At 45.4% G+C, this 25,461-nt stretch overlaps 1 protein-coding gene across 21 annotated transcripts in view; it reads right to left on the reverse strand.

Annotated features, from left to right (window-relative positions):
- Nucleotides 1-25,461, reverse strand: part of Ehbp1 (EH domain binding protein 1) — a 287,180-nt gene that overhangs the window by 219,521 nt on the left and 42,198 nt on the right. For all 21 annotated transcript variants that reach the window (NM_001305130.1, XM_063273264.1, XM_063273263.1 and 18 more), the window contains exon 3: nucleotides 404-461. In NM_001305130.1, coding sequence (NP_001292059.1) covers nucleotides 404-461 — 58 coding nt within the window. The remainder of the gene's footprint in view (nucleotides 1-403; nucleotides 462-25,461) is intronic.

A 25,461-nucleotide genomic window follows, 5' to 3' on the forward strand; every position in this document is an offset into this window, starting at 1 on the left:
AGTCAGCCTGAAATACAAAATGAGACCCTGTCTCAAGAACAAAACCACCTTGAAAAGGTACTTTTAGTATCTATATGAAAAAAACTAACCTCTAATAAATATGTATACAGCTATATGCTCACAAAAATATGATCATCTACAGAACAGGATGTTTAAAACAGCTGAAGAACTCTGCTGTACATTTAAAATTCTGTGCTAGTCTCCAAGTACAGAACTATCAGTACAAAGAGAAACAAATCGACATCTTCGAGAAAGCCAACTCCTCCTCTCCTGCACCCAGCAATGAACTCGGACAGTCGGCCGCTCCTCAAAATGCTAAGCTGCCCCTCCCAGCCTCCAACACATGAATCCTGTGAATCCTGAGGACAAACGTCCGCGGGGTGACTGTTCGGAGCAGACTAACCTTGGAAGACTTCCTTCGGCTTCTTCTTGTCCAAACAACCACCAGTTTATCTGGTTGCCTGTTAAATTGAAAAACAAAGAAAGGAAGAAATTCAATATAATTCATCATAAACCACATTAATCCAAGGTTAGTTTTAGTGCCTGTAAAAGGACAACGGTGGCCGGGGTGGCCGGGGTGGCTCCCAGTGAAAAGCTTTCACAATCGTGAGAGCCTGATTTCCCACACCTAGCACTGAGATAAAAAGAAGTTGGATGTGGCTGTGTGTCCTGGAACCCCAGCTGAGGGCAGGGACAGGAGGGTCCCAGACAGCCGAGTCAAAAGATGGCTGCGGGTTCCGTGAGAAGCCTGTGTGAAAACTACGATGGACACCGATAAAGACATCAGAAACTGACCTCTGCTTCCACACAAGCACACAGCTGAGTGAACACATGTGCACAAGACATGCACACCCCACAGGCAGACACACAAAAGAACAAAAGTGTCTACTACTTTAATTACACGGAGCAGTTAAGTTTCAGTTCTTCTCAGTACTGTAGATGCTAAACTCAGATATGATCTCTTGAAATAACTAGTATTTCCTCTAGAGATGTTTCTTTAAAAGTATACCAAATCAATTCCCATGACGAACCAAGTGACATGCCTGAGTTAAAGCTGACTTTAGAGAGCCTACATCTGGGCCCTCCCACAATGCCTTACTTCTTGCGATTTATCCCTTTTTAACTGGAGAAGCACTCGGAAGGCATTGTGGGCGATGCAGCGGTATGGATGGCGGATGGCTCGAAGGTTTGCGTAACCACCTAATTGCCCTCACAGAGTGATGCTGTGCCGGCAAACCCACACAAATATTAACTGTATCTTCCAGTCTCATTTTAAAAAACTGCCAAGATAAACAGCTGAGCAAAACACTGACAGAGCCCGCCTGCAGCTGAGACCTGCCAAGCCCACAGAGCCCTCTTCCCTATTGCCTGCTAACGGGAGTGAACTAAAACAATGCATCTTAGCTACTGCGACAAGGTCTTCCTTCGTGTGCCTAGAAAACAAGGGCGCAGGTTTGATTATCAGCTATCGTACTTACATTTTCATTTTTTAAGAAACTTAGTTAAAATGCTCTCTGTGCCAGGCTTGGTGACACAGCCTACAATGCTAGGTGCTCCTTGAGACGGCTGTGACACAGGGTCAGAAGATCAAACCCAACCCTGAGCAGAGGGATCCAGCTCAAAAGAAAAAGTGAAAAAGGCCTAGAACCTTTGCCTGGCATGTGTGAGGGCCTGGTAAATCCTCGTTACTGGAAAGAAAGTTATGCACTTATGCCTCAGAGAGTAGACAGGAAAAGGAAACGTAAACGCACAACTACATACGTTACAACTAAACTGTAGAGGGGCAGAAATATAGAGAAATCATAAAAGAATAAAGCGCGAGAACAAAGTCGCTGACCAATGAGTAATGAAACTGGCAGAAGGGGATTAAACCTCTCATTGGCAACAACAATCCCTGAGATAATGGCGTCCAGATGTGCAAGTGAGAGAGGAGGCAGCGGCTGCCCTAGAGTCTGTGTCCAGCCAGGCCGTCGCTGGAGCCCCACTGAGGGCCAGCAGGAGAGGGCGGCTGCTACCAAGTCTGCCTGCCTGTGCCCAATAGTCAAAGCCACACAAGAGAAGCAGAGACCCAACTCCACGCATGATGCAAGAGCCCACAGAACACACACACACACACACACACACACACACACACACACACACACACACACTGGCACAAAATAACACAAAGGTGCAATCACGAAAACTGTTTGCATAAAGACTTATTCAAATATATGATGGTTCTGATGGTAATTCAATTGTGAAATGTTCCCAAAGTGAGATACTGCGAGCAGTGACCAAGTAATAGGGACGACAATTTCTACCAAGCAGCGTATCATCTGCATCTCAGCGCCAAGATTAGACAATAACCTGAAATTTAAAACAAAAACCAAACACCCTCCTCTCCCTCCACTCTCCCCTCCTCTGCCCCCCTGCTGCAGGATATTTGATCACACTGTGAACTGTGATGTTGGATATTTACTGAAAAAAACAGTTTCTAGTTGTAGTGGAGCTCAGTCTTTAGTCCTTCTAGCTGGATACAGAAGTGCCCTTAGCGCTCACCGTTAACCCCAGACAATGAAGGTAAGTTCACAGAAGGAAGTGACCCCTGTTTGAAAGTCTAATTGAGCGACAGACAAAGTGATGAATCACAGAAAGATTTGACAGAATAGAATATGCCCAACTCTCATGAGAAGAGAGAGAAAAGAGGCTACATAAGAGAGAGCAGCCTGGGGCTGGAGAGATGGCTCAGCGGTTAGAGCACTGACTGCTCCTCCAGAGGTCCTGAGTTCAAATCCCAGCAACACATGGTGGCTCACAACCATCTGTAATGGGATCTGATCCCCTCTTCTGGTGTGTCTGAAGACAGCGACAGTGTACTCAGACATAAAGTAAACAAATCTTTTTGAGAGAGAGAGAGAGAGAGAGAGAGAGAGAGAGAGTGAGTTACCAGGACAGCTGTACAGAGACAGGCTGCAGAGAGAGAGCAAGCTAGACACCAGTGAAGACAGAGTGACCCAGAGTGAGAAGGAACCAGAAGATCAGAACAGATTGCCAGACTTGGTTTGGGGCCAAGCAGAACAAAAAGTTAGAGGCTGAGAGAGAAGCCAGACTGAATCCGTCAGCTTGGAGAGGAGTCTGAGCCAGAATGGCTGAGATGAACCAGCCAGGCAGACACCAGAAAGAGCCGGAAGGGGCGAGCGTACTCAGCAGCAGGTCTCGGAGGCTGACAACAGTCCAGACCTAGATTAGACTGTATGCAGGCTGGAGGCTTCCAGGACTATGCGAGGTTAGCAGACAGAGGCAGTGAGCCTCGGAGAGACAATCTCATCAGATAAGTAAAAGTTGAACTTTTCTAGTTCCCCTCCTCCTCCTCCTCCTCCTCCTCCTCCTCCTCCTCCTCCTCCTCCTCATCTTCCTCCTCCTCCTCCTCCTCATCTTCCTCCTCCTCCTCCTCATCTTCCTCCTCCTCTTCTTCCTCCTTGTCCTCCCCCTCCTCTTCTTCCTCCTTGTCCTCCTCCTCATCTTCCTCCTCTTCTTCTTCCTCCTCCTCCTCATCTTCCTCCTCCTCATCTTCCTCCTCCTCCTCTTCCTTCTATTCTCCCTCTTTCCCCTTCACTCTTTTCTCCCCTCCTCTCCCTGTCCTCTGCTCAATCTCCCCTGAGCAGCTGCAGTTTTAAGATGATCCACTGAGACCCTATATGCATATCTGACCCGGGGCCCCTAGTCGTGCAAGATAACAGTCAGTCTTCAGTTGATAAAGCTGCCAGCCACTGGAGGCTGACTTAGCTTCCAGCATAACTCTGCATACCTCATAAGCATCTTCCCTCAGCCACACATCTTAACATCTTCAGATGTCATGGGGGAAGCCCTGCCTCTATCTCCCCCTCTCCTATTGGATATACTCTTATTTTGTGGCCCTTTGTGGATTTTGACCATTTTTTTATTTCACCTTAACACCCTCCACTCTAACACACAATGCCACTACACACACACACACACACACACACACACACTCACACACATGCACAGATGCACACACGCACACACGCACACACGCACACACGCACACACGCACACACGCATGTGCCCCAAATCTGAGGCAGAGTCAATGTCCCCAGCAAATACCCAAGCCATGCCTCTGTTTACATTCTTTGCGTGTGATATGATACCATTATTTCTACCCCCCCTACAAGACCACACTAGCTGATCAACTTTCTGTTACTAGCGACAAATAAAAGCTTAGTACAAGGGTAAGGCCCATGACCATTTCTTACTGAAAAAAAGGAACCTACGTTGCATCTGAGAATATCCAAATGGTTAATCCTAACGGAGGAAATCTAACAGAACCAGCAGCAATCCACCAGGCCTTCTCTGCGGCCTACGTGAACTTCACAAGGATGCTGACCTTGGCTACACATTAAATCCTCCGGGAAAACGTTTTGTAATTTTGTTTTTTTTTTTTTTTTTTTTTTTTTTTTTTTTTTGGAGCTGAGGACCGATTCCCAACTCCGAAAATCTTTTAAAACTACTGGTGCTTAACTTCCAGCCTTGGGGAATCTGATTTAATAGGCCTAGTGTGCAGAGTTTTTAAAATCCCACAAGTGACGGCAACAGTGACAACAGAGACCCACCGGCTAACATGGACCATGGTGAACACCCCCCGCACTTCATGGCTTAAACCACCAGCGACTGTCACAAAAGGGTCTCTCCACCAGCCACAGTGCCCGGCACTGCTGTTTGAATTGCACTTTCTCCCCCCTCCACCCAACTTAATGCCTCAGGGAAGGGAAGACTTGTGACAGGGCAGAACAGGAAGAGCAGCCCTCTAACCTGCATGCCCCTGTTCCGAGGACGCAGCAGAACAGAAGTGCCATACTTGAAAATGTCGCCTGGGGTTAAACGTTTTTCTGATTCTAATCCTATCAACAGTGTAGACGGCTTCACTTAGGGATGTGGGAGAGTGCTTACGGAACACGTATGTGCAAGGCCCTGTGTCTGATCCCTAGCTCCATGGGACACACACACACACACACACACACACACACACTAAACACGTGCCTGGTAGAGATGGGTGTAGTTTATCATTATCAAGAGGAATGTTCAGAAGTGAGCGGCCCTCAAGAACAAGTGTACAGACAACAACGACAACCGCCTGACTGCGATTAATATTTTATGCTTTCATACCGTGCTAAAAAGAACCATTAAATATTCACTAGGGAACTTACAAGGGAAAGGGACACGTTGTTGTTAGAGTTTTCCACAGCCATCAGAGGGCCTGACCTGCAATTATAGAACTTCCTAGCACGAAAGTCAAGAAAATCTGGTAGAGCTCTGGTCTCGGGGAGATTCAACCACCATGTTTAGCCAAGTAGAACAGGGTTGCAGGCCTCATAGGGGACAGAGGAGGGGACAGGAGAGGCACCTTACAGGTATTTAAATATATTGGAGACACACCAATGAAATGTATGCAGCCACACTTCCAACGAAAGCTGTTTAAGGGGTTTCCCTGGTAACCTGAAGCCTTTCGGTGGGTTTGTTGGAACATATCAGCTTTTGAGGCTAGCCTAGACAGGAAATACTAATCTAGCCTGGGCTACAGAGTAACACCGAATCTCAAAACATAAAGACAAGAAAATATCCCCTTCTGCTTTACCTTCAGAGACCATAACAATGGACAACTTGAATGTGAGGGAGCAAGCGCTGTAGCACCATGGTTGTGACCCCGGATTCCAGAGAGAAGCGGGAGGATCAGGGAGAAATGGAGGAAAGCATAGGAAACGGAAAAGCGGGGTCGCAAGGTCCAGACTACTGAGCAGGACTCCTGTGCTCTCTTTCCCATGGCCGGGTGGGATGGTGAGCATAAAGAAAACCATTTCTGGGGTTGGGGATTTGGCTCAGTGGCAGAGCGCTTGCCTAGGAAGCGCAAGGCCCTGGGTTCGGTCCCCAGCTCCGGAAAAAAAAAAAAAAAAAAAAACCATTTCTACTGTAAAAGGTAAATCCCTAGACTACACTCGTGTATGCGAACCTTCAAAGGTGTCTTTAAAAATCCAAAACGCTTGCGTGAAAACCAGTCATATAACATTCTTAAACAGTGGTTCTCCACCTTCTTAATGCCATGACCCCTTGACACAGTACGTCACACTGCGGCGACCCCAACCGTAACATTATTTCCATTGCTACTTCCTAACTGTAATTTTGCTACTGTTATGAACGGTAATGTAAATATTTTTAGAGACAGAGGTTTGCAGAAGTCGAGACCCACGGGTTGAGAGCCACTGTTCTAAAAGCTTCAGAAGCACCTAACGAACGCCATGCCTGCTACGATCCTAATGCTGGGTGGAGCGGGGGATTCAGCGGTGCAAGCAGACACGCTGACCCCCTCACACGAGCCAGTGTGAGGTAACTAAAGCCAACTGTCCAGTGGAGGCCCCATGTCGGAGACACACAAAGTAAAGGGGTCTTCTGCAGGAAGGCATGTATGTGCTCCTAAACGTCTCAGGAGGCACACGCTTAAAAAAAAAAAAAAAACCTGCTCAACAGGGCCAGCAATTTGATTCAGAATTTGTAAAAACTGCAATTTATAATGACACTTTTATCATAAAGTCCCATGACAGATGAGTGACTAATTACAGTACGTCTGCTTAGCAAATTACACAGCAATTAAAGTCTCTTCCAAGGTCACTATAAGCATGTGACAGTGCTTAGCATTTGTGTTAATGCAGAGTTTAGGTGTTGTCTGGGCTATACACTAAGGTAGACCCATTGGTATCTCTCAGTGAGGTACCAAAGATCGATAGTCAATAGGAAATAAGCTTTTCTATTGTTTCTACAATGAGTGCACAGTATTGGTCAAAGCACTAAGAACAAATGAATGTTCAATGCCCGGCAGTAAACGACATTTGTATCACTGCCTCCAAGGCTCAGGAACAGGTCAGGAGAAGGGGGAAAGAAAGTTAAGAACCAGAGGGAACTGGGGGAAGCCGTTCCAGACACCAAGTTCAGAACACACCATGGCTGCAGTACTCTAGAAAGCATAGCAGCTGTGATCATCTGCACAAAACTGGGTCAGCCAAGGAAGAGGAGGGGGCCACAGGGCTCGCCCTCACTGATGAAGATTGCTGAGGGAGAGAAAGACACTTTCTTCAATGATATAGCCACTCTAAGAACCTGTATTCCTATGAACAAACTGTCATCTATGCTCTGAAAATAAACCTAATGGAACTCATCACACATGCACACATGCACACACACACACACACACACACACACACAGATACACACACACGTACACGTAGACATACACACACATACATACACACATGCATACACACACGAATACACACACACGCACACACATACATACACACACATACATGTACACACATATACATACATACACACACATGCACACACATACAGACACACACAGACACACGTACACGCAGACACACACGGTCATGAAAACAGAAATAGAATTAGTTGAAAAGAGGAAGGGAATGAGCTAATATAGCATTTTTATATTAACATTTCTTAGAGAAGGCGAAAAAGGAATAAACTTTTCTATACCTTCTACTATTTATTTATATTATATTTAGATTAGATGTATACTATTCATATTATTTTATGCTGGGAATGGCATAAAGATATGCAATGAGTTACAATACTTGTACATTTAGAATTAAAAGAGGAGAAAAATGAAATTGATTTTTAAAATTTATTGAATCTAAAGAGTCTTCAGACAAAATTTCTTTTTCTAAGTCAACAGACTGTAGGGGAAAGAGTAGCAATTCTGTCTTCAGTTAACTCAGTATTTCCAAGGTCTAAGAAAAGGTTTTAAAGCAGCGCCTACTGGGCCCCTACTTGACCTAACAGTCTTCCCTTCGGAAGCCATTTTATTCCTGGGTCCTCCTACTGGGTCCAGAAAGGCTGGGTGGGTCCGAATAACACCACACATGCTTCAGATCCCACATTCACCTCAATGTCAACTACAGCTCTCACTTTGCCAGAGTCAGTATCTAAGAAGGGAAAAATATAAGGAAACACTTTTGTTTGAGCCCAGGAGACACACGTCAATTTCCAGATGGTACGACCCAGAGAAAGGAATCCCAGACTGTGGTAGAACACTTGCTTTTCCTAGGATTGGCACCAAAGACCATAGAGCCCTTAGGGGCCTTACTTAAGGTTCTCAAGCGTAAAGGGGCTGGCCAACACCTGAAGCTAGTCCTAAATACTGTGCTTCAGTGACTCAGAATATTAGATGACACTAAACAGCTGCTAATGTAAGAGAATTGCAGACAGGGCAGTCACTACCACTCTAGTTAGAGAAGTCAGAACTTCAGGCAGGGCAGTCGCTAACACTCTTGAATTAGCTAATGAACATTAACAATATCACAGAAATGGCAGCAGTCCCTGGCTTCCACCTAACACACAGTACTGACCCTGTGAGGTATAGATGACGCCTCCCACACTCCCTCACCTCCAGCGCTTTACAGAGTCGGCCCAGAGATGGCTCCACAGATAAAGGCGTGGCTTGTGGAGTGTGGTGAATGGAAAATGTTTGAACTTGAGCCTACTTGACTCTAGCACCCTTCAGCAGAGAGCACTGGTACATGGGACCCTCGATGATCACACAGAAGGCCAGCTGACCTCAGATGACCGCTCTACTCTGAGAAGCTCCTAGACAGTAACTTTTCAGCTGTAGAAATGGCTCCAGAGGACCCCAGTCCGATTCCCAGCACCCATGTCAGATGGCTCGTGCTGACTGTTACTCTACCTCCAGGGGGACCCAAGGGCAGCTGCACTCGTGTGCATAGAACACATATACACACAGTTAAAAATAAAAATCATTCTTAAAGTAAATTTTTATTAGGTTAGGCTATTTGTATTTCTGCTACATGTACTACAGCAACCTACCGACATTTTAGACGAGTCCCTAAAGCAGACATTGCCCTCCACAACCCCTCTGTAGTGATTATAATAGCTGTTTTCTTGAGGGAGCTTACGTTTCAAAGTGCTGGGACCAAAATGTTACCTAATCTTTTTCACTAATATGAAATCAATGTTTCTAAAGATAAAGAACTCAAACTTATATTTAAGCCTCTGGGCTATTTAAAAATAAGAGACCTTTAGAACATGAAAAGCACACATTCCTCTTATAGAGTCCAGGAACCACTTAAAATGATGAATAACAGACTTGATGTGCACAGAAGCCTCGGTATGCGAGCCTCCCCTGTGGAAAGGGCCCTCAGCCACATCGGAACATTTCATGGTCGGGGGCTAAGAACACTGAGACAATGGGGGACAATGATCGCAGGCACTCTGACTTCCCTCTGTCTCCAGGTTTTACCCTTGAGTAGGGACATCTGCCTGCGCCTGTGTCTCACGCACACCTAGTTAATTATGCTCACTTTATGCTTCCTTCACAGGCAATTTAGCAACTCTAATAATTCAGTAGATTAAAATGTGTACAGACACACATCAGGTTAAATAAACGAGTACTCAGGCACTCAGGTATACGTCCACCCTGTACAAATGAATGGCGGTCCTAATAGGAAAAGTGTCAAAGAGCTTTGTCACAAATAAAAATAAGCTTTTAAAATTACACTTTGTATCATTTTGTTTTCAAAAGTATCTTTGAGTGACTAAAAATATTGAACTGATGAAATACATGCTCTCTGGCTGACCTTTTCTCTAGAATGTTTGTGCCAGTGTTTAAGGGCCAAAAACACACTCACACGGAAGCAAGAGTTTGGCCTACGTGAGTGGAAGTCGTTTTTGACAAGCCATCACAAGCACACAATTCAGTAAGATAAAACACTTAGAAAGAGATAATCAGCGCAACGAGTGACTGTGTGTGTGTGTGTAATATGTGTGTATAATACATATGTGTGTAATGTGTGTGTAATATATGTGTGTGAAATGTGTGTGTAATATATGTGTGTGAAATGTGTGTGTAATATATGTGTGTGTAATGTGTGTGTAATACATATGTGTGTAATGTGTGTGTAATATGTGTGTGTGAAATGTGTGTGTAATATGTGTGTGTAATGCGTGTAATATGTGTGTGTGTGTGTAATATGTGTGTAGTGTGTGTGTAATGTGTGTGTAATATGTGTGTAGTCTGTGTGTGTGTGTGTGTGTGTGTGTGTGTAGTACACATCTCCCAAACAACACCACTTTACTGTTACTAGAAGAAGCACATGGAATGTTTCCTTTCATTTAGCTTACTCCTTACTGTTCATTTCCTGGCCCTGGGATGAAGCTCACAATGTCACTAACACTAAACTCAGTTTCTGGGGCTATGTGTCCGATTCCCCGAGACAGACGCAAGTAGAAACACTCTATCAACCTAGCCACGCCCTTACAAGTAATCACACAATTTACTCCGTCTACTCTGTGACTGATGATTTAGTCTGTCTGTCTTGATTCTGACTTTAAGGTTCTCGAGAGATTTCCTTGGGAGGAGGAGTCTTCAAAAAGCATTCGTGAGAGAACGCAGAGGCAAAGCAGAGCCCCATAAAGACAGGCAGAGCTGGGTTAAATGGCCCCTCGTCTTCTGCTACTTCTACCGTCTCAGCCCCACAGGGCTTCTGACTGTAAAATGAGAGCCCATGAAACATGAAAATAGATAACACATGAGAATACTAGTATATATACTAGGAAATAGAGAGTGGGTAAAATGCTAAATTAAAGGAATCACTGTGGGCAGTACTTTAAAACAACAAAAAAAGCAAGCATACTTTTGGAAATCTGTATTTCATACAGACACAGCAATGACTCATTATTGTGCTTCTTGGCTCAGAAATACCTTCATATTAGGAAAACTAGACAGTGACCCGGGAAGAAGAATGAGCAAGTGTTCCACATGTATGCACGCATGCACGCACACGCAATACACCCACAACACAAAGGAGTCTGTAACTCACTTATACTAGTAAACGGTACTGTGTGCGAAGAGAGCATCCTCTCACAAAGGAGGGCAAGCTACCAACCACTCCACGCACATGCTTACCTGTCTCCATCTTTAATACGCACAGCCACGGGTTGCCTAAGAAAAACCCAATATAGAAGACAAAATGCCAGCAAAAAGAAACATGAGAGGAAGAAAAGGAGAGAAAACAGGAGCTGGATGGACTGAGAGAGCAGAACCAGTGTGCTCAGAGGCAGCCAGGGACAACGTTGCAGGCGTGGACAACACAAAGAGGGAGCTGTGGGGACTGTAGTGCAGGTGCAGGGCTTGCCACACCAGCACGGGACCACAGGAAAAGCCAGGCATGTGGTACAGCCCGTTCTGCAATCCCCACACTAGGAGGCACGGGCAGGAGAGCTTAAGGACACGCTGACCAGTCTATCTGATCACCTGGTGAGCTTTTCGTTCAGTGAGAGACCTTGCCTCAAATACAAGCCGAGGAGCAACTCAGGAAGACGTCCAACACTGACCTCTGACCTCCACACATGTACACAGGGAGCATGCACACACATAGAAAAAGTATGAGCGCACTGTTTGATAAGGAAGAAAATGTTCTAAAAGTTATGGGTTTTTTTTTTAACTAAGAAAGCATAAAACAGAGTTGAAGATGATAATATTGAAAATTTGGAACTATGATGAAACAGTTTTTTTTTCAAAAGATAAAATAATTTGAATAAATTATCTGACTGACTTCTAATATATCAGAGAATAAAAGGTCCCCAGATGTCACTTGTACCAGTGACCTAACTCAAAACCATTCCAAGCTAGACCAGGATACTAGAGGTCCCAGAGGGAAAAAGAACCTTGGAAAACGGCTAGGCCATACCCATCACAGGTTCCTGAGTATGAAAGGGAAAACCCAATTGAAAGATTTTCCCTTGAGGAGAGCGAGCCACTGGCACTCTGCTCAATAGGGCCACCTAGGACACTGTTTTCTGGATTCATCTCATCATGTTCTATTGCCCAGGCACTCAACACAGTGCAGGCTCAGCACAAGAGGGTCAAGAGGGTCAAGACCCTGACCCACTGACCCACTGACCCACTGACCCACTGACCCACTGACCCACTGACCCACTGACCCAGAAGCAGCCCTTGGCATCCTCCACCTGGCACCGGCTTTGCAGACATGGAGACTGCAAACCTTGGGGGTCATGGACTCTTCCACCAGGTCAAGAGGTCAGGCAATGTGGGATTAGCTGGACTGTGTTCCCTGGAGGCAACTATTATTATCCCTGAGAATAATATTCAAATCTTCAAGAGTAGAAGTGACATTTCAAGACCTAAGGACACTGGAGATGCCAGACCAAGAAGAGTTACAGGCAGAAGCAGAGCCAGCCCCAAGGAAAGGTCACATGGGTTACAGTGAGGAAAGTAATAGGGGCAGGAACCCAACCCTGCATCATGCCACCACAACTGGGCAGAGCTCAGGGCCCAATGTTTCCCCTGCTAGGATCCTACCCATCCTTCTTCCCCTTTGAAATGTGAATGTCCATGCTTGTCTCGGCACTGCATGATGGCTTAGGGTACAGAACCGTCTCTTTTATTTTATATGGGTTAACCCCTAAGAATTTGCCTTGACTCTCAGTGGGGAATGGGAACTTGGGACTTTTGCCTACTGCTATTAAATTAACTGTGTAAACTGTGAGGAAGGAGTCAGTACACTTTCAGTTGTACACAGGATAGGGCTAGGAGACAAGGGCAGAGAGAGAGAGAGAGAGAGAGAGAGAGAGAGAGAGAGAGAGAGAGAGAGAGAGAGAGAGAGAGGAGAAGCTGGAGATGGTTCAGTCAGTAGCGTGCTTGTCATGTAGTCATGAGAACCTGACTCCAGGCCTCAGCAAACCTAAAAGCCAAGCAAGGATCTGCACACTGGCAACTCCAGCTCTAGGGAGGCAGGACAGGCCTCACACATGAACCAGACGGGCCAGCCAAACCAGGCAGAGGCATGCCAGGACACTAAGAGCCTCCGCCTCAAAAAATAAGGTGGAGAAGCAAGAGCTGTCTCAGGACATTCCTTTACTTTTGATGGCATTTCATGAGCATTTACATTAATTTTCTTTTTATATTCAATACACAACCAACTGCTTGCATATCTATACAGTTCCTAAGTACTTATTCTCCATGTGCACTCCCATTCAGTACCTTCGTGTTCATGTGCTTACACCTCAAAGAATACTTTTATGATAATGCTGATACAATTTGAGAAAAAGACATCAACTGATACTACATGCACACACTGTACACACACACACACACATACATGACCACACACACACAAAGGGGAGAAGGTTGGACACACGCTTGTCTCCACAAAGTAGCTTGGAAACCTTAAGGCAAAGTTTCCTCTACCAAGGATCTGTCTTTGCCTCACCTCAAGTTTAAAGTAACAAATCCAGGCAACCTTGCACCGAAACAGAGCCCTAAGCATGTGAAAATTTTTCCCTGCTTAGAAGGGGAAAATAAAATGAAGGAGAAATAAAAACTCTTTCAACGACAACAAAAAACCTCACAGCCAACTTGGTTTATAAAGAAACTTTGTTTACACACAGACACACACACACACACACACACACACACACACACACGAGCTAGCATCATACTCAATAGATAAAATTAGGAACAAGGCAAGGCTGTCCCCTCCAGCCCTTCAGCACTGCAGGAAGTACTATGGAATCCAGGGCAATGGACCATGATAAGGATATGACAGAGCAGATTACAAGTTAGTGAGGTGGGTGGAGTCCTAGGAGCTCTTTGACCCCCCGACTGCACCCACAATGCTGACAATGCTTATAACTGGATTCTTTTCTTCCAACCTGCATAGTACAGTAAACACAAGGCTCCTTTCACGTTGAGAAAAGGTCAAAATCACCTACCAAGTATTTTGTCAACAAGCGACTACCATTTCTACAGTTGATGCTTATTTCCTCAAACTTCTACTCTTCTGCTGGCTGAAAATTACACTTCAAAAATTGAACTCAGTAGAAAGCAACATATTCATTTCTAATAGCTATTGTATCTATTCTGTTAGACACAATAGGAAACACCATAGGAAATGAGAAAATATAACAAAATCCTTCTCCTTTTTTCCCAGAAATTAATTGTTGAAGCCCTTGTTCCCTTCTTTTAGGAGATGCTAATCTAAGTAATTTAAGTTATTTTATTTCAAGCAGTGCATAAAGAACTTTACTTGTCTGCTTGCCACGGGAAATACATGACCAATCAGTAAAACCATTCTCTGAAAAGTTTACGGTCAAAGGTAAGAAAAAAAAGAATACGCATTAAAGGATCAAATGTAAGACTCCAATTCACTGTGAAAATGCTAAGCCACTAGTCACTAGCTCTTCTCCATCTTCTCCTTTCCAGACTTCTTGGGATTGTTTTATTAAAAGAATAAAAAAGTAAATTTAATTATACTATCACAGAAGGCAAAGCAATATAAAAACCAAAATTATTTTACACAGAATGAAAGATATATATATAGCCTTTGGGACCCATCCTGGTACATGTGTATCACAGTCGAATAATTACCATTTCTAAGATATTTGAAATTCCTAAAAAGTTGGTGTTTCAGAAAGTATGTTTGCATGTTTCAATACTCCATGTCTTGCCAAAAAGACACATTATTTTTAAGATCATGCCACAGCTTTCAATCCCACAGTCTAAAATACATTTAAGTTTCTGTGCAAAATAAGAATGTCAGAGTACTGTCCAACATAGGGACATAATTTTGCCCAAAAGTTTTTAAAATATGACAAATTAAGCCTAGGTTACACATTTAAATTAAAGATCCTTAGTGAGAGAGATGTGTTACAGGACATCTGACAGTGAAGCACCCAGAGTACGGATAGGGCCGCCTAGGAACTGAAGCTGTCTCTACACGTCAATTCCCGTCAGTAAAAAATACTCCACCCAGAACTCGGGAGACAGAGGCAGGTCAATCTCTTGAGTTCCAGGACAGCCAGGGCTACAGAGGGAAACCTGTCTCAAAAGAAAACAATAAACAAACAAATTATGAGGAATAAAGACTGAGGAACAGGGGTGGATGTCAAACTACAGAACCACTCTTTGTACCGTGACAATAATTCAAAGTGCACATTCAGCACCAAATTCATCTTAAAGATGACATAAAACAATCAGGAGAACACGTGAGAGTCAGAGCCTGTCCACAGTAACTGACACATGAAGGCGTTCGATCAAAGCACTCACTGGTGGGAACGACTGAGTAGAGTCTGGAGGCTAGCTGAGGGAAAGGTGCCGGCCGCTGCTTCACTTTGACAATGTACCATGATAATGTGTGACTATATACACGGTGTCAGAGGAGACTGGGTGAGGAACGCATACACTCTACACTCGCTTTAACTTGCTCCAAATCTGAACAAACACACACACACACACACACACACACACACACACACACCATGACCAAGTGGAATGCATTCTATGTGTGTGAGGCTGGTTCTACACCCAGCAATAAAGTTCCTGTGAAGCCTAGCACAGTAGCTCACACATATACTCTGCACGCATGAGGCCAAGACAGAAAAATGTCTAAGCTGGGAGCTAGACTGGACAATAGAGTGACTTCAGGCCAGCCTGGGCTATAACATAGAACCTGTCTCAAAACAAGCAAATAAATAAATAAATAAATAAATAAATAAATAAATATCACTTACTATAATACATAAGGCCACCAAACTAAAAACGAAAAGCGTGTCAATACATACAGAAAAAGTGTTTAGCAAAAATCTCATACCACTTCATGATCAGCTCTCTCAGCCAACCAGGAATGAAGGAAAAGTTGCTCATCTTAGTAAAGAGTGCCTACAAAAACCTAACAGTTAACTTCTCTTTTACAAGTGAAGTTCCTACTTTGGAAAACACATCGAAATTCCCCTAAATTACAAAAAATCCCACCTGTGCTTCAAATTAAAGAGAAGCACGGATTCTAATCTAGCTGGAAAAAAACTCCCTTAGAAGACAGACATGTTTCAAAGAACCACTCTGCAGAAGTGCAAATAGTAGCCTCACATGCAGAAGCCTGGCAGACAACATTACCAAGTTAGAGAAATGAACACCGGGAATACCTGCTCAGTCATGTGACCTCCAACACACAATCATCACTAGGGTACGCTAACCAGGAACTTAAAGCCTGAATCTAGGCAGAAATAACATATAACCCCAAGCAAGGTATGAAGAACTCTAAGAGATTACACCACCACCAAAAACAACAACAACAACAACACATACCCTTAGAATGGTCTTTTAAAAAAACTTTTTTTTCTAAACAAAATTACTGGAATAATTAAGGACTCAAAATTAGATCCACAAATTAACCAATAGAACTATATAAATATTAATTCCCTAGTAACTGTTGCTGACTGAGTTTATTGATGAATTTTAACTAGAAACGTAAGATACTGAAACTAGAGAATGGGATAGGTACACTCCTCTAGAATTTCATTAGTTCTGTGGTGGATTTGAGGATATGTTCACACTTTTTTATACTTCCAATAAACAGAACAGAATTCCTCTCCTAGTACACATGGGATTCAATGACCAGTTTTCAATGACTACTGTATGGAAGGGCAAATGGTTGGCCTTAGAGCAGAGAAAAAGCTGTAAACTAGTGTCTAGAAGGCTAACGACAGACAACAGACCAGAGAGATACGGGAGGCAGAAAGGGCACATGGGTGCCTTACTGCAGAGGCTCTCAAACCTGGTTTTCAGGGACAATTTCTTCATAGAGTCCCCAGCCCCCAAGCCAAAACAAACACTGAACCACTCAGCTTATTACGTAGTCAGGACCAAACAACCTAGGAGCTTAGTCACATTGGCAATGGACAACTTCTCAAACTCGATATCCTGTTCCCCACAGATTTTCCTGATACCTGCTTTTGTCCACAATCCCAGCTTTGCGAATATAGGAGTGCAGCAAGCTAACATTAAACTGAACCTGTGGGTCAGCAGGTAAAGATGCTCCCACCTGGTCAACAGCTATGCTTGTTGTGTGATCTCAAACACACAACATGGGAGAACCGAGTCGCTGAGGTTCCCTACGCTGATCCCTACGCACGCACGCACGCACGCACGCACGCACGCACGCACGCACGCACTGTGGCACTTAAGTGCTGCACACATTCACACACGAAGAAAGGCTGGACTTGCTCAAGCTTCTCTGTGGCACGTTTTTGAAGTACTTCTTTGGTCCACCCTCTGAGTTCAATGCGATGCTCCTGGGGGCTGACGCAGATACTCCCAAGGAGAAGGAAAAGGCAAAAAGGCAGAGGGCAGATCCGGGACAGTCCGGCTGCGTTTCCAAGTATAGCGACAAAGCCAGAGCTCCACAAGTTCTCAGAGGAAACGAGCAAAATCTGCCCTTAGCAGTCTCTGGACGGTCTCTGCTTACACGGAAGAGAGTAACTAAAATTAGTCTTCAAACCGACCCATGAACCTCCTCAGATACTTATATTAATTCTGACATGTGAATAAGTAATATACTGAAGCTCACTTTTTTTTTTTTTAAATAAATATCACCAGTTAGCCGAACCATAGCAGGGACAGTTCTAACCCTTAATTTGCAAACATCTCTGGATTAGCAACAGGAAGTGTCTCCCAGGGCCTGGCAAACCTTTTCTGGAGCAAAGAGCTGGAGAAAGAATAAAATGCAGGAGGTGTAAAACCCAATGTCATGCTCATGGGCAATTTGGAATCCTGAAAGTGACTCAGACTATCAGGACAGCCACCCATGACACAGACTTCAGAAACACTGACCTGACTCTGTGCAAGGCCCTAACTGCATGTGGTAGTGAGTGGTCAAGTGTGGACTAACGCAATGAAGGACTAAAGTAGGATGTTTGCTTAATTTAAAGATTATTTACTCTTGGACGGACAGCACAGAACCAGTTTTCTACCAAATGGCGATTCTTCTAGATTTTCCAAGTTATGCTCTTGGTTTAAACCAGATGAGAGAACCTCGTTGTGCCAACCATACTATCTAAAAGAAATTTCATTGAAAGCCAACAGAAATATTACCAATTCAACAATAATTCTATGGCTTTCTTTTCTTTACTTTTACTTGGGGTCTCACTATGCAGACAAGGCCTGGCATCTCTCCAAGTCACAGTGCTTTTGCCTTGGCCTCCTGAGCGCAGAGATTTTAGGGCTATGCCACCACACCCAGTTACACCTTATTTCATTTTTCCTAGGGTTTGGGGGCTGGGGGTCATAATAAAAACCCTCTTTAGGTCAAGTTTTAAAGAAAGAACCAGTACCTAAGCCACTGTGTTTCTCCTTTGCCGATAAACTCTGCTAAGTCTGTGTCCAGTGGATTTCTCCCCAGGGGCCAGCAGTACCTGAGCTCCTGCTCCCGTGAGACCCCGGGGCCCGCCTGCTCCCGTGAGACCCCGGGGCCCCCCTGCTCCCGTGAGACCCCGGCCCTCCTGCTCCCGTGAGACCCCCGGGGCCCGCCTGCTCCCGTGAGACCCCGGGGCCCCCCTGCTCCCGTGAGACCCCGGCCCTCCTGCTCCCGTGAGACCCCGGGGTCCCCCTGCTCCCGTGAGACCCCGGGGCCCGCCTGCTCCCGTGAGACCCCGGCCCTCCTGCTCCCGTGAGACCCCGGGGTCCCCCTGCTCCCGTGAGACCCCGGGGCCCCCCTGCTCCCGTGAGACCCCGGCCCTCCTGCTCCCGTGAGACCCCGGGGTCCCCCTGCTCCCGTGAGACCCCGGGGCCCCCCTGCTCCCGTGAGACCCCGGGGTCCCCCTGCTCCCGTGAGACCCCGGGGCCCCCCTGCTCCCGTGAGACCCCGGCCCTCCTGCTCCTGTGAGACCCCGGGGCCCGCCTGCTCCCGTGAGACCCCGGCCCTCCTGCTCCTGTGAGACCCCGGCCCTCCTGCTCCCGTGAGACCCCGGCCCTCCTGCTCCCGTGAGACCCCGGGGCCCCCCTGCTCCCGTGAGACCCCGGGGCCCCCCTGCTCCCGTGAGACCCCGGGGCCCCCCTGCTCCTGTGAGACCCCGGCCCTCCTGCTCCCGTGAGACCCCGGGGCCCCCCTGCTCCCGTGAGACCCCGGCCCTCCTGCTCCCGTGAGACCCCGGGGCCCGCCTGCTCCCGTGAGACCCCGGCCCTCCTGCTCCCGTGAGACCCCGGGGCCCGCCTGCTCCCGTGAGACCCCGGCCCTCCTGCTCCCGTGAGACCCCGGGGCCCCCCTGCTCCCGTGAGACCCCGGCCCTCCTGCTCCTGTGAGGTCCCCCTGCTCCCGTGAGACCCCGGGGCCCCCCTGCTCCCGTGAGACCCCGGCCCTCCTGCTCCTGTGAGACCCCGGCCCTCCTGCTCCGCTGAGACCCCGGCCCTCCTGCTCCTGTGAGACCCCGGCCCTCCTGCTCCGCTGAGACCCCGGGGCCCGCCTGCTCCGCTGAGACCTCTCTCTATGGCTCTCTATGGCTCTAAGTCAGCACAGCGATTTTAAACTCTCAAGTGGACAAACTTGGACATATGTAGGGGATGAACCTTTACCGTACTTTGAATCAAGGCCAATTTTATACTTTTAAATTTTAAAAGTGTTTTAAAATAGCAGTTCTAGACTTAATAACAATGCTGCAGGTTTTGGGAAGTCAAACGGACCAAAGGCAACCTTCAGGTGCCCATGAGCCCAGCCACAGTACCACACTGCGGGTAAGGAACAAAGCAGAGGTCCACCGCGCTCACCGCTGCACTTCAGGCTCAACGCCCTTTAAGACATTACGCAATAATCCTAACGTGGGATATCGGCATCCTTACTGAGCACTCAGTTCAGTGTTGGGCCGCTCTTCCCTTAGAACACTGGACTATTTTTAAATCATACAGTGAACTACTTCAGTGACTCTTTTGTTGAAATGTCCTACAAAATGAGAACACATCTGATGCATCAACAGCACATTTCTGGAAATGTCAAGCATTAGTCCTCAGAGCATTTTAACTGCAAAACTAGGACCAAACTAAACCCTATGAGCAATTTTTTTCCACTTAATCCCTTAAAATTTCATCCCATAATCTTTTTAAAACTAACTTTTAAAAGTAAGCAAATCAAGATTTAATGAAACATAACACAGTTACTACAAAAAAAAAAAAAAAAGATACAATTTATTCCCTGGCTCCTTTTTAAAAATCGTAGGAAGAAAAACTGTTTTTGTGAGATGATGAGGCGGCTCAGTGGTTAAGAACAAGTACTGTTCTTGCAGGGGACCTGAGTTCGATTCCTGATCCTTACATCAGGCAGCTCACAGCTACTTGTAACTCCAGCTCTAGGGGATGTCTCTAACCTCAGGCACATGCACATACACACACACACACATAATTTTTAAAAATTTTAAAACACTACATACAATAAAGCACTAAGTCTAGGCTGGCCTAGAGTTCAGCAGGAGCGAGCGCACTCTTTGCTTAAGGCTTTGGAGAGGGTGTGGGAAGAGAGACAGAGGAAAGACAAGCGAAGGATGGAGAGTGTGTCACTGCCATAGGACACACACATACACACACGACACACACACAACAATGACAAATTACTCAGAAAATATGAAGTTCCTGTATTTACCACACAGTTACTTGAAATGATTGCTAAAGAAAGAATTATAAAACTGTATGAATTGATTTTGCTCCAGAAACAAAAGTATGTAGTCCTCTTCCCAAGCGCCAACATATTATCAAAAGGACCCATTCCAGCCCAACGCTCCAGGCTCCTTGGTTTACTATTTGCTCTCTCTAAACCAATTCAGTGTTTTTCAGAACACTCTTAATGCTCAGGTTACATTTTCAGTCTTCTTGCTTTCTGTAACTCTGCCCATCAGAGTGGACGGGAATATCAATGGGTAACTTACTGAACAAACGCATTCTAAGTTAGACCTGTTCGGTTTCTTCAGTGTTGTTTTCGTTGCCTCCCAAAGAACCCTAGGCTAAAGCACAGAGAAGAGCCCCGTTCTGACATCAGGTGCTGAGACATTACTTGTTCAAGTCCACACTGCCAGGAAATGCATTCGATTTGTACATTCGCAGAACTGGATGTTCCCCAGAGTTGTTAGAATAATAGGCCATTACACAGTTACTCTCTGACACAGAGCAGCACTGAGTGAACTTTCTGGGTTTTCTGTTCTATTGCTTCCTTGTGTTTACTGTTTAGTTAGCTTGTTTGCTTGTTTGTTTGTTTTAAAGCAGGAGTTTACTCTGTAGTCCAAGATGACCTGAACTCTCTTTGTAGCCTAGGCTAGCCTTGAACTCCTCCTGCCTCAGCCTCGTGGTGTTAGGATTACTCATGTGAGCCACTACACCCAGAGAAACTTTTTCCTGAAGGGCCAAATAATAAAGACTTTAAACTTTGCAGCTACCCAATCTAGGTGGCAATGACTTAATTCTCTACCACAGATTAAAAGAAACCACAGATAAAAGGTAAAAGAATGTACATGGTTGTACTTTACAACAACTAGAGGTGGTTGACCAAGCCAGCATTTGTCAACTCTTGTCTAGTCTAAAGGTATACACAGTCATAGGCAGAATTAAACATTTAGATAAACAAACAGTTATGGCCACTTATGGCGTTTAAAAGGCTCCATTATGCATCTTAAATAACCAATCAGAGCTGAATTTTGTGAAGGCGTACTTCACAATAGATAAGTATTTCAAATCTGAATAAGGCATTACATGTATCAATTCTGGTTTTACCCCCTAAGACCACTATCATGTAAGTATAGGCAAGTTAGCACACTGAGAGTCAGTTAGTAAACAACTCATTGGGTAGAACAATTTGCCACAAGCCTGGATGCCTGTATTCCCTCCCTGGATCACAGCAGAGAGAAATGACTCCCAAAGAGTTGTCCTATGATCTAAACACACACACACACAGAGAGAGAGAGAGAGAGAGAGAGACAGAGAGACAGAGAGACAGAGAGACAGAGAGACAGAGAGACAGAGAGACAGAGAGACAGAGAGACAGAGAGAGAACTAGCTCTCGTGATAACAAAAGGCACTGTGCGAGCTTCCAGAAGAAGCGGGTAGTAACAGTCCTATCCGGCTGTGACTTTTCTGAACCGCATCATTGACCAGCACAACAACACTAAGGGTACAGTAGTGGCAGTAACCGACAGCGCTCTGATATGACTTAAGACCAGAATGGAAAAGGAATACTATACCTGGTAATGGAAACCTAGTTGACTACTTGGTACTACTGAAGTCATGATTATTGAGGGAGAAATGGGGATAAGTTGGATTTCTTTTTCAAGAAATAAACGAGTCACATAATTTACAACACAAAGAGTAAACAACAACAACAACAACAAAATTCTTCATCTCTCCAGAAGCAATGGAACAATGGCCCTCGAGCCTCTATGTTTTGCGCAATCTCTCTCCCTCAGTTAAGATTTTAGAACCTCCCTATCTTAAACGTCAAGAGCTATAACAATAATCTGGCCCACATTTTAGACTCTAAAAGTCTCTCTATAGGGGCAAACAGATATGATGGATTCTTCTCAGCTCCAAAAATCTTTTCCTCCACTGCGTCTCGGTCACTATTTATCAATAGCCATACTTTAATAGTTAGAGTCACTGTACAAGAGCAGACTTGGTCAAATATGTTCTTAAATTTTTAAGAAAGACAGAAACAAACACATGTTACATTTTAAGACATAGCAGATTCATTACAAGTATATCAGCGTGTGTGTTCATTCTTAGCCTTGAGAGCCATCTACTCCAAGGAGATCGGCACCTGGACCTTACAGTAGTGTCTTTCACATCCTCCAGGAGTCAAGCATCTCTGATCTCAGCCTCCTGTCCTTCTGCCTGGCTCACCCTGTGGCCTCTACCCCAACAGTCCTTCCACTTCTGTAAGCTCTGTAATCACAGGCCTCACTTTTTCACCAGGTATCTCACACCTGCGCCCTGATCTTCCCCTGCTCCAGCCTACATCTGTGCACAGTTCTAACGCTGTCACACACCCACTCTCCGTTCTCTTGTCCCTCTCTCCTTGGACTCTACATTCCTGACCAAACACTAACTGGATTGAAGTCTGTGACCCTGGTGTCTGCGTCCCTCTACGTTCTGAGCAGAGTTACAAGGTCCTCGGCACAAGCCAGCCATCCTATATTTGAGTCAACTCATTCACACTTTGACACTTTCACACCAGTTCTCTCCTTACACCCTCACAGCTCTGTGTGTAGCTCTTGAGTCTGTCTAAGAGGACAGCAGACACACTAAGCATTAGTCACTTGTAACCAAGTCTTGTCTTTACACACACACACACACACACACACACACACACACACAATATATATATATATATATATATATATATATATATATATATATATATATATATTAGTTGAAACTAAGTGTGGCCTGAAGTGGAAACTTCTGGTTTCTTTGGAAAGTCAGTTATGTCAAATGATGTTTTGCTTTGCTGAGGCACAGAGAGATAAGGATGTCTTGCAAAGGCAGAATGTGAAAGGATGTTTTCCTGGAGCAGACGCATGATGTTCAGAAGGAATATAAATATGACCCCTACAGACAGTGAGAGCTCAAACATTGGCTGGCTTTGCTCTGCCTCACTATTCCTCACACAGGTACTAGTTCACCTCACACCGTATTACTGTGCTCTACCTGTAGTAACTTCATAGAGAGAAACTCACCAAAGAACTTCTTGTAAGGTTACTGTGGCTTCTTACCACTTCCACAGCCCTGGGCAGGTTGGTGAGCCTTGCGGTTTTGTCTGGATTGATCTGCCCTTGCTGGTTCGTGTGTGGTGACTGCCCAGAGGACTGGACTGCAGCTGCTGATTCGTACTTGGTGTTTGCTACAAAACTGAACTGCTGATGTCCTGACAATGAAGATTCGCCTCGCCCTCAAACAACTAGTTCTAAACTGGTCCACTTCCCCCCGTGTCCTAATAATTTTTCTTTTCCACTGCCTCTGGTGGGTGGCTAGAGGGGAGGTTGAACGCTTACTAAAGGAGGTTGAGAAAAATGTATGTCTACAGTGACCTTGTTGGAGGAAGCGAGGTACTCTGGGGGCAGGCTCTGAGGTCTCACGTGCTCGAGCAACACCCAGGGTGACACAGTCTCCTCAGCTACTGCAGATCAGGATGTAAAACTCTCAGCTCCTTCTCCAGCACCATGTCTGCCTGCACGCCTCTCTCCATGACGATAATGGAGAAACACTCTGAAACTGTAAGCCGGTCCCAATTAAATGCATAACAGTTGTTGTAGTCATGGTATCTCTCCACAGCAACAGAAACCCTAACTAAGACACCAGTGTAAGCTTCCGTCCACCACACTCCTCTGACATCGCTCTCCAAGGCTGTCATCCACCACACTCCTCTGACATCGCTCTCAGTGCCACAACTGTGTTATATACTTGAAGGCTCCACCCTCTTTTCTCCCGTGGGTGAGACCCTTACAAATTAACTGATTAATTAAGATCTTCATCTGGATGTCTCAAAAACCCTCCTGATTTCTCCCACCAAAACCTTCTCCTCATCTGTGACCCCGACCCTCTACAGTCCTTGATGGCCTAGGCTTACTCCATGACCTTCGGCCTGTTGGATCTGCGGCACTTCCCATCTGTTTACTTCAAGCTGCACCAGAACATCATTTGCCAAAACTCACTCAGTTCTGCACCTAAACAATTCTGCATTTCTTGTCTATAAAAAGTATAAATCATGCCTTAATCTATATGATGGTAATGGTGGGTTTGGGCTTGTGTTATACAAACAGAGCTATTTTCCAGAGCCACCAGAAATAGACAGACAGATACATACATAGAGAATGAATGAATGAATGAATGAATGAATGAATGATTACAGGCCATTGCCATTGCTCCTGGCTACCTCCTAGAAATTTGAGGGTAAGATTAAGGTCTTCATATTGCATAACATGCACTTGAGTCAGGGGACCTGGAGAAATCAAACCAGTACTTATCTGACTAGCAAGCACTGGAGGAGGTCTACGCAGGACACCTGAGAGATGAAGTTTTCAACAGTCTTCCCCGGCCATGAACCCTGCAAGCTGCGGCAACAACTGGCCAGACAAGACACCTCCACTAGTACAAAAATCACTCAAATGCTATGGGGATAAATAATCACTTTCTGGCTGTATTAAAAAGCCCACTCCACAAAACAGAACTAAAACCTGGCTCCATTAACTGGGACTAAGACCTGTGGCTGAGTAGGGCTGAGGTCCTAAGGAGTCTACTAGAGCTGTGCTGTGTCCTGTCTTGCCTCTGTTGCTGTGAAAGCACAGTGGCCAAAAGCAGCTTGAACAAAGACTTTATTTGGATTGTCGTTTGCATCCCATCATTGAGGAAACCAAGTCAGGAATTCAAGGCAAGAATCTGAAGGTAGGATCCTGAGGCAGAAACTAGAGCAAAAACTGGCTTGCTTTCAGTTTTCTCACACTTACACAGCTCAGGCCCACCTGTGTAAGGCTGGTAGCACCCACAGTGGGCGGTGTCCTCCAACATCAATTAGCAATCAAGAAAAAGTCCTACAGACATGTCTGCAGGCC

Source organism: Rattus norvegicus, chromosome 14, assembly GCF_036323735.1.
Source record: "Rattus norvegicus strain BN/NHsdMcwi chromosome 14, GRCr8, whole genome shotgun sequence".
In the NCBI taxonomy this organism is placed as follows: domain Eukaryota; kingdom Metazoa; phylum Chordata; class Mammalia; order Rodentia; family Muridae; genus Rattus; species Rattus norvegicus.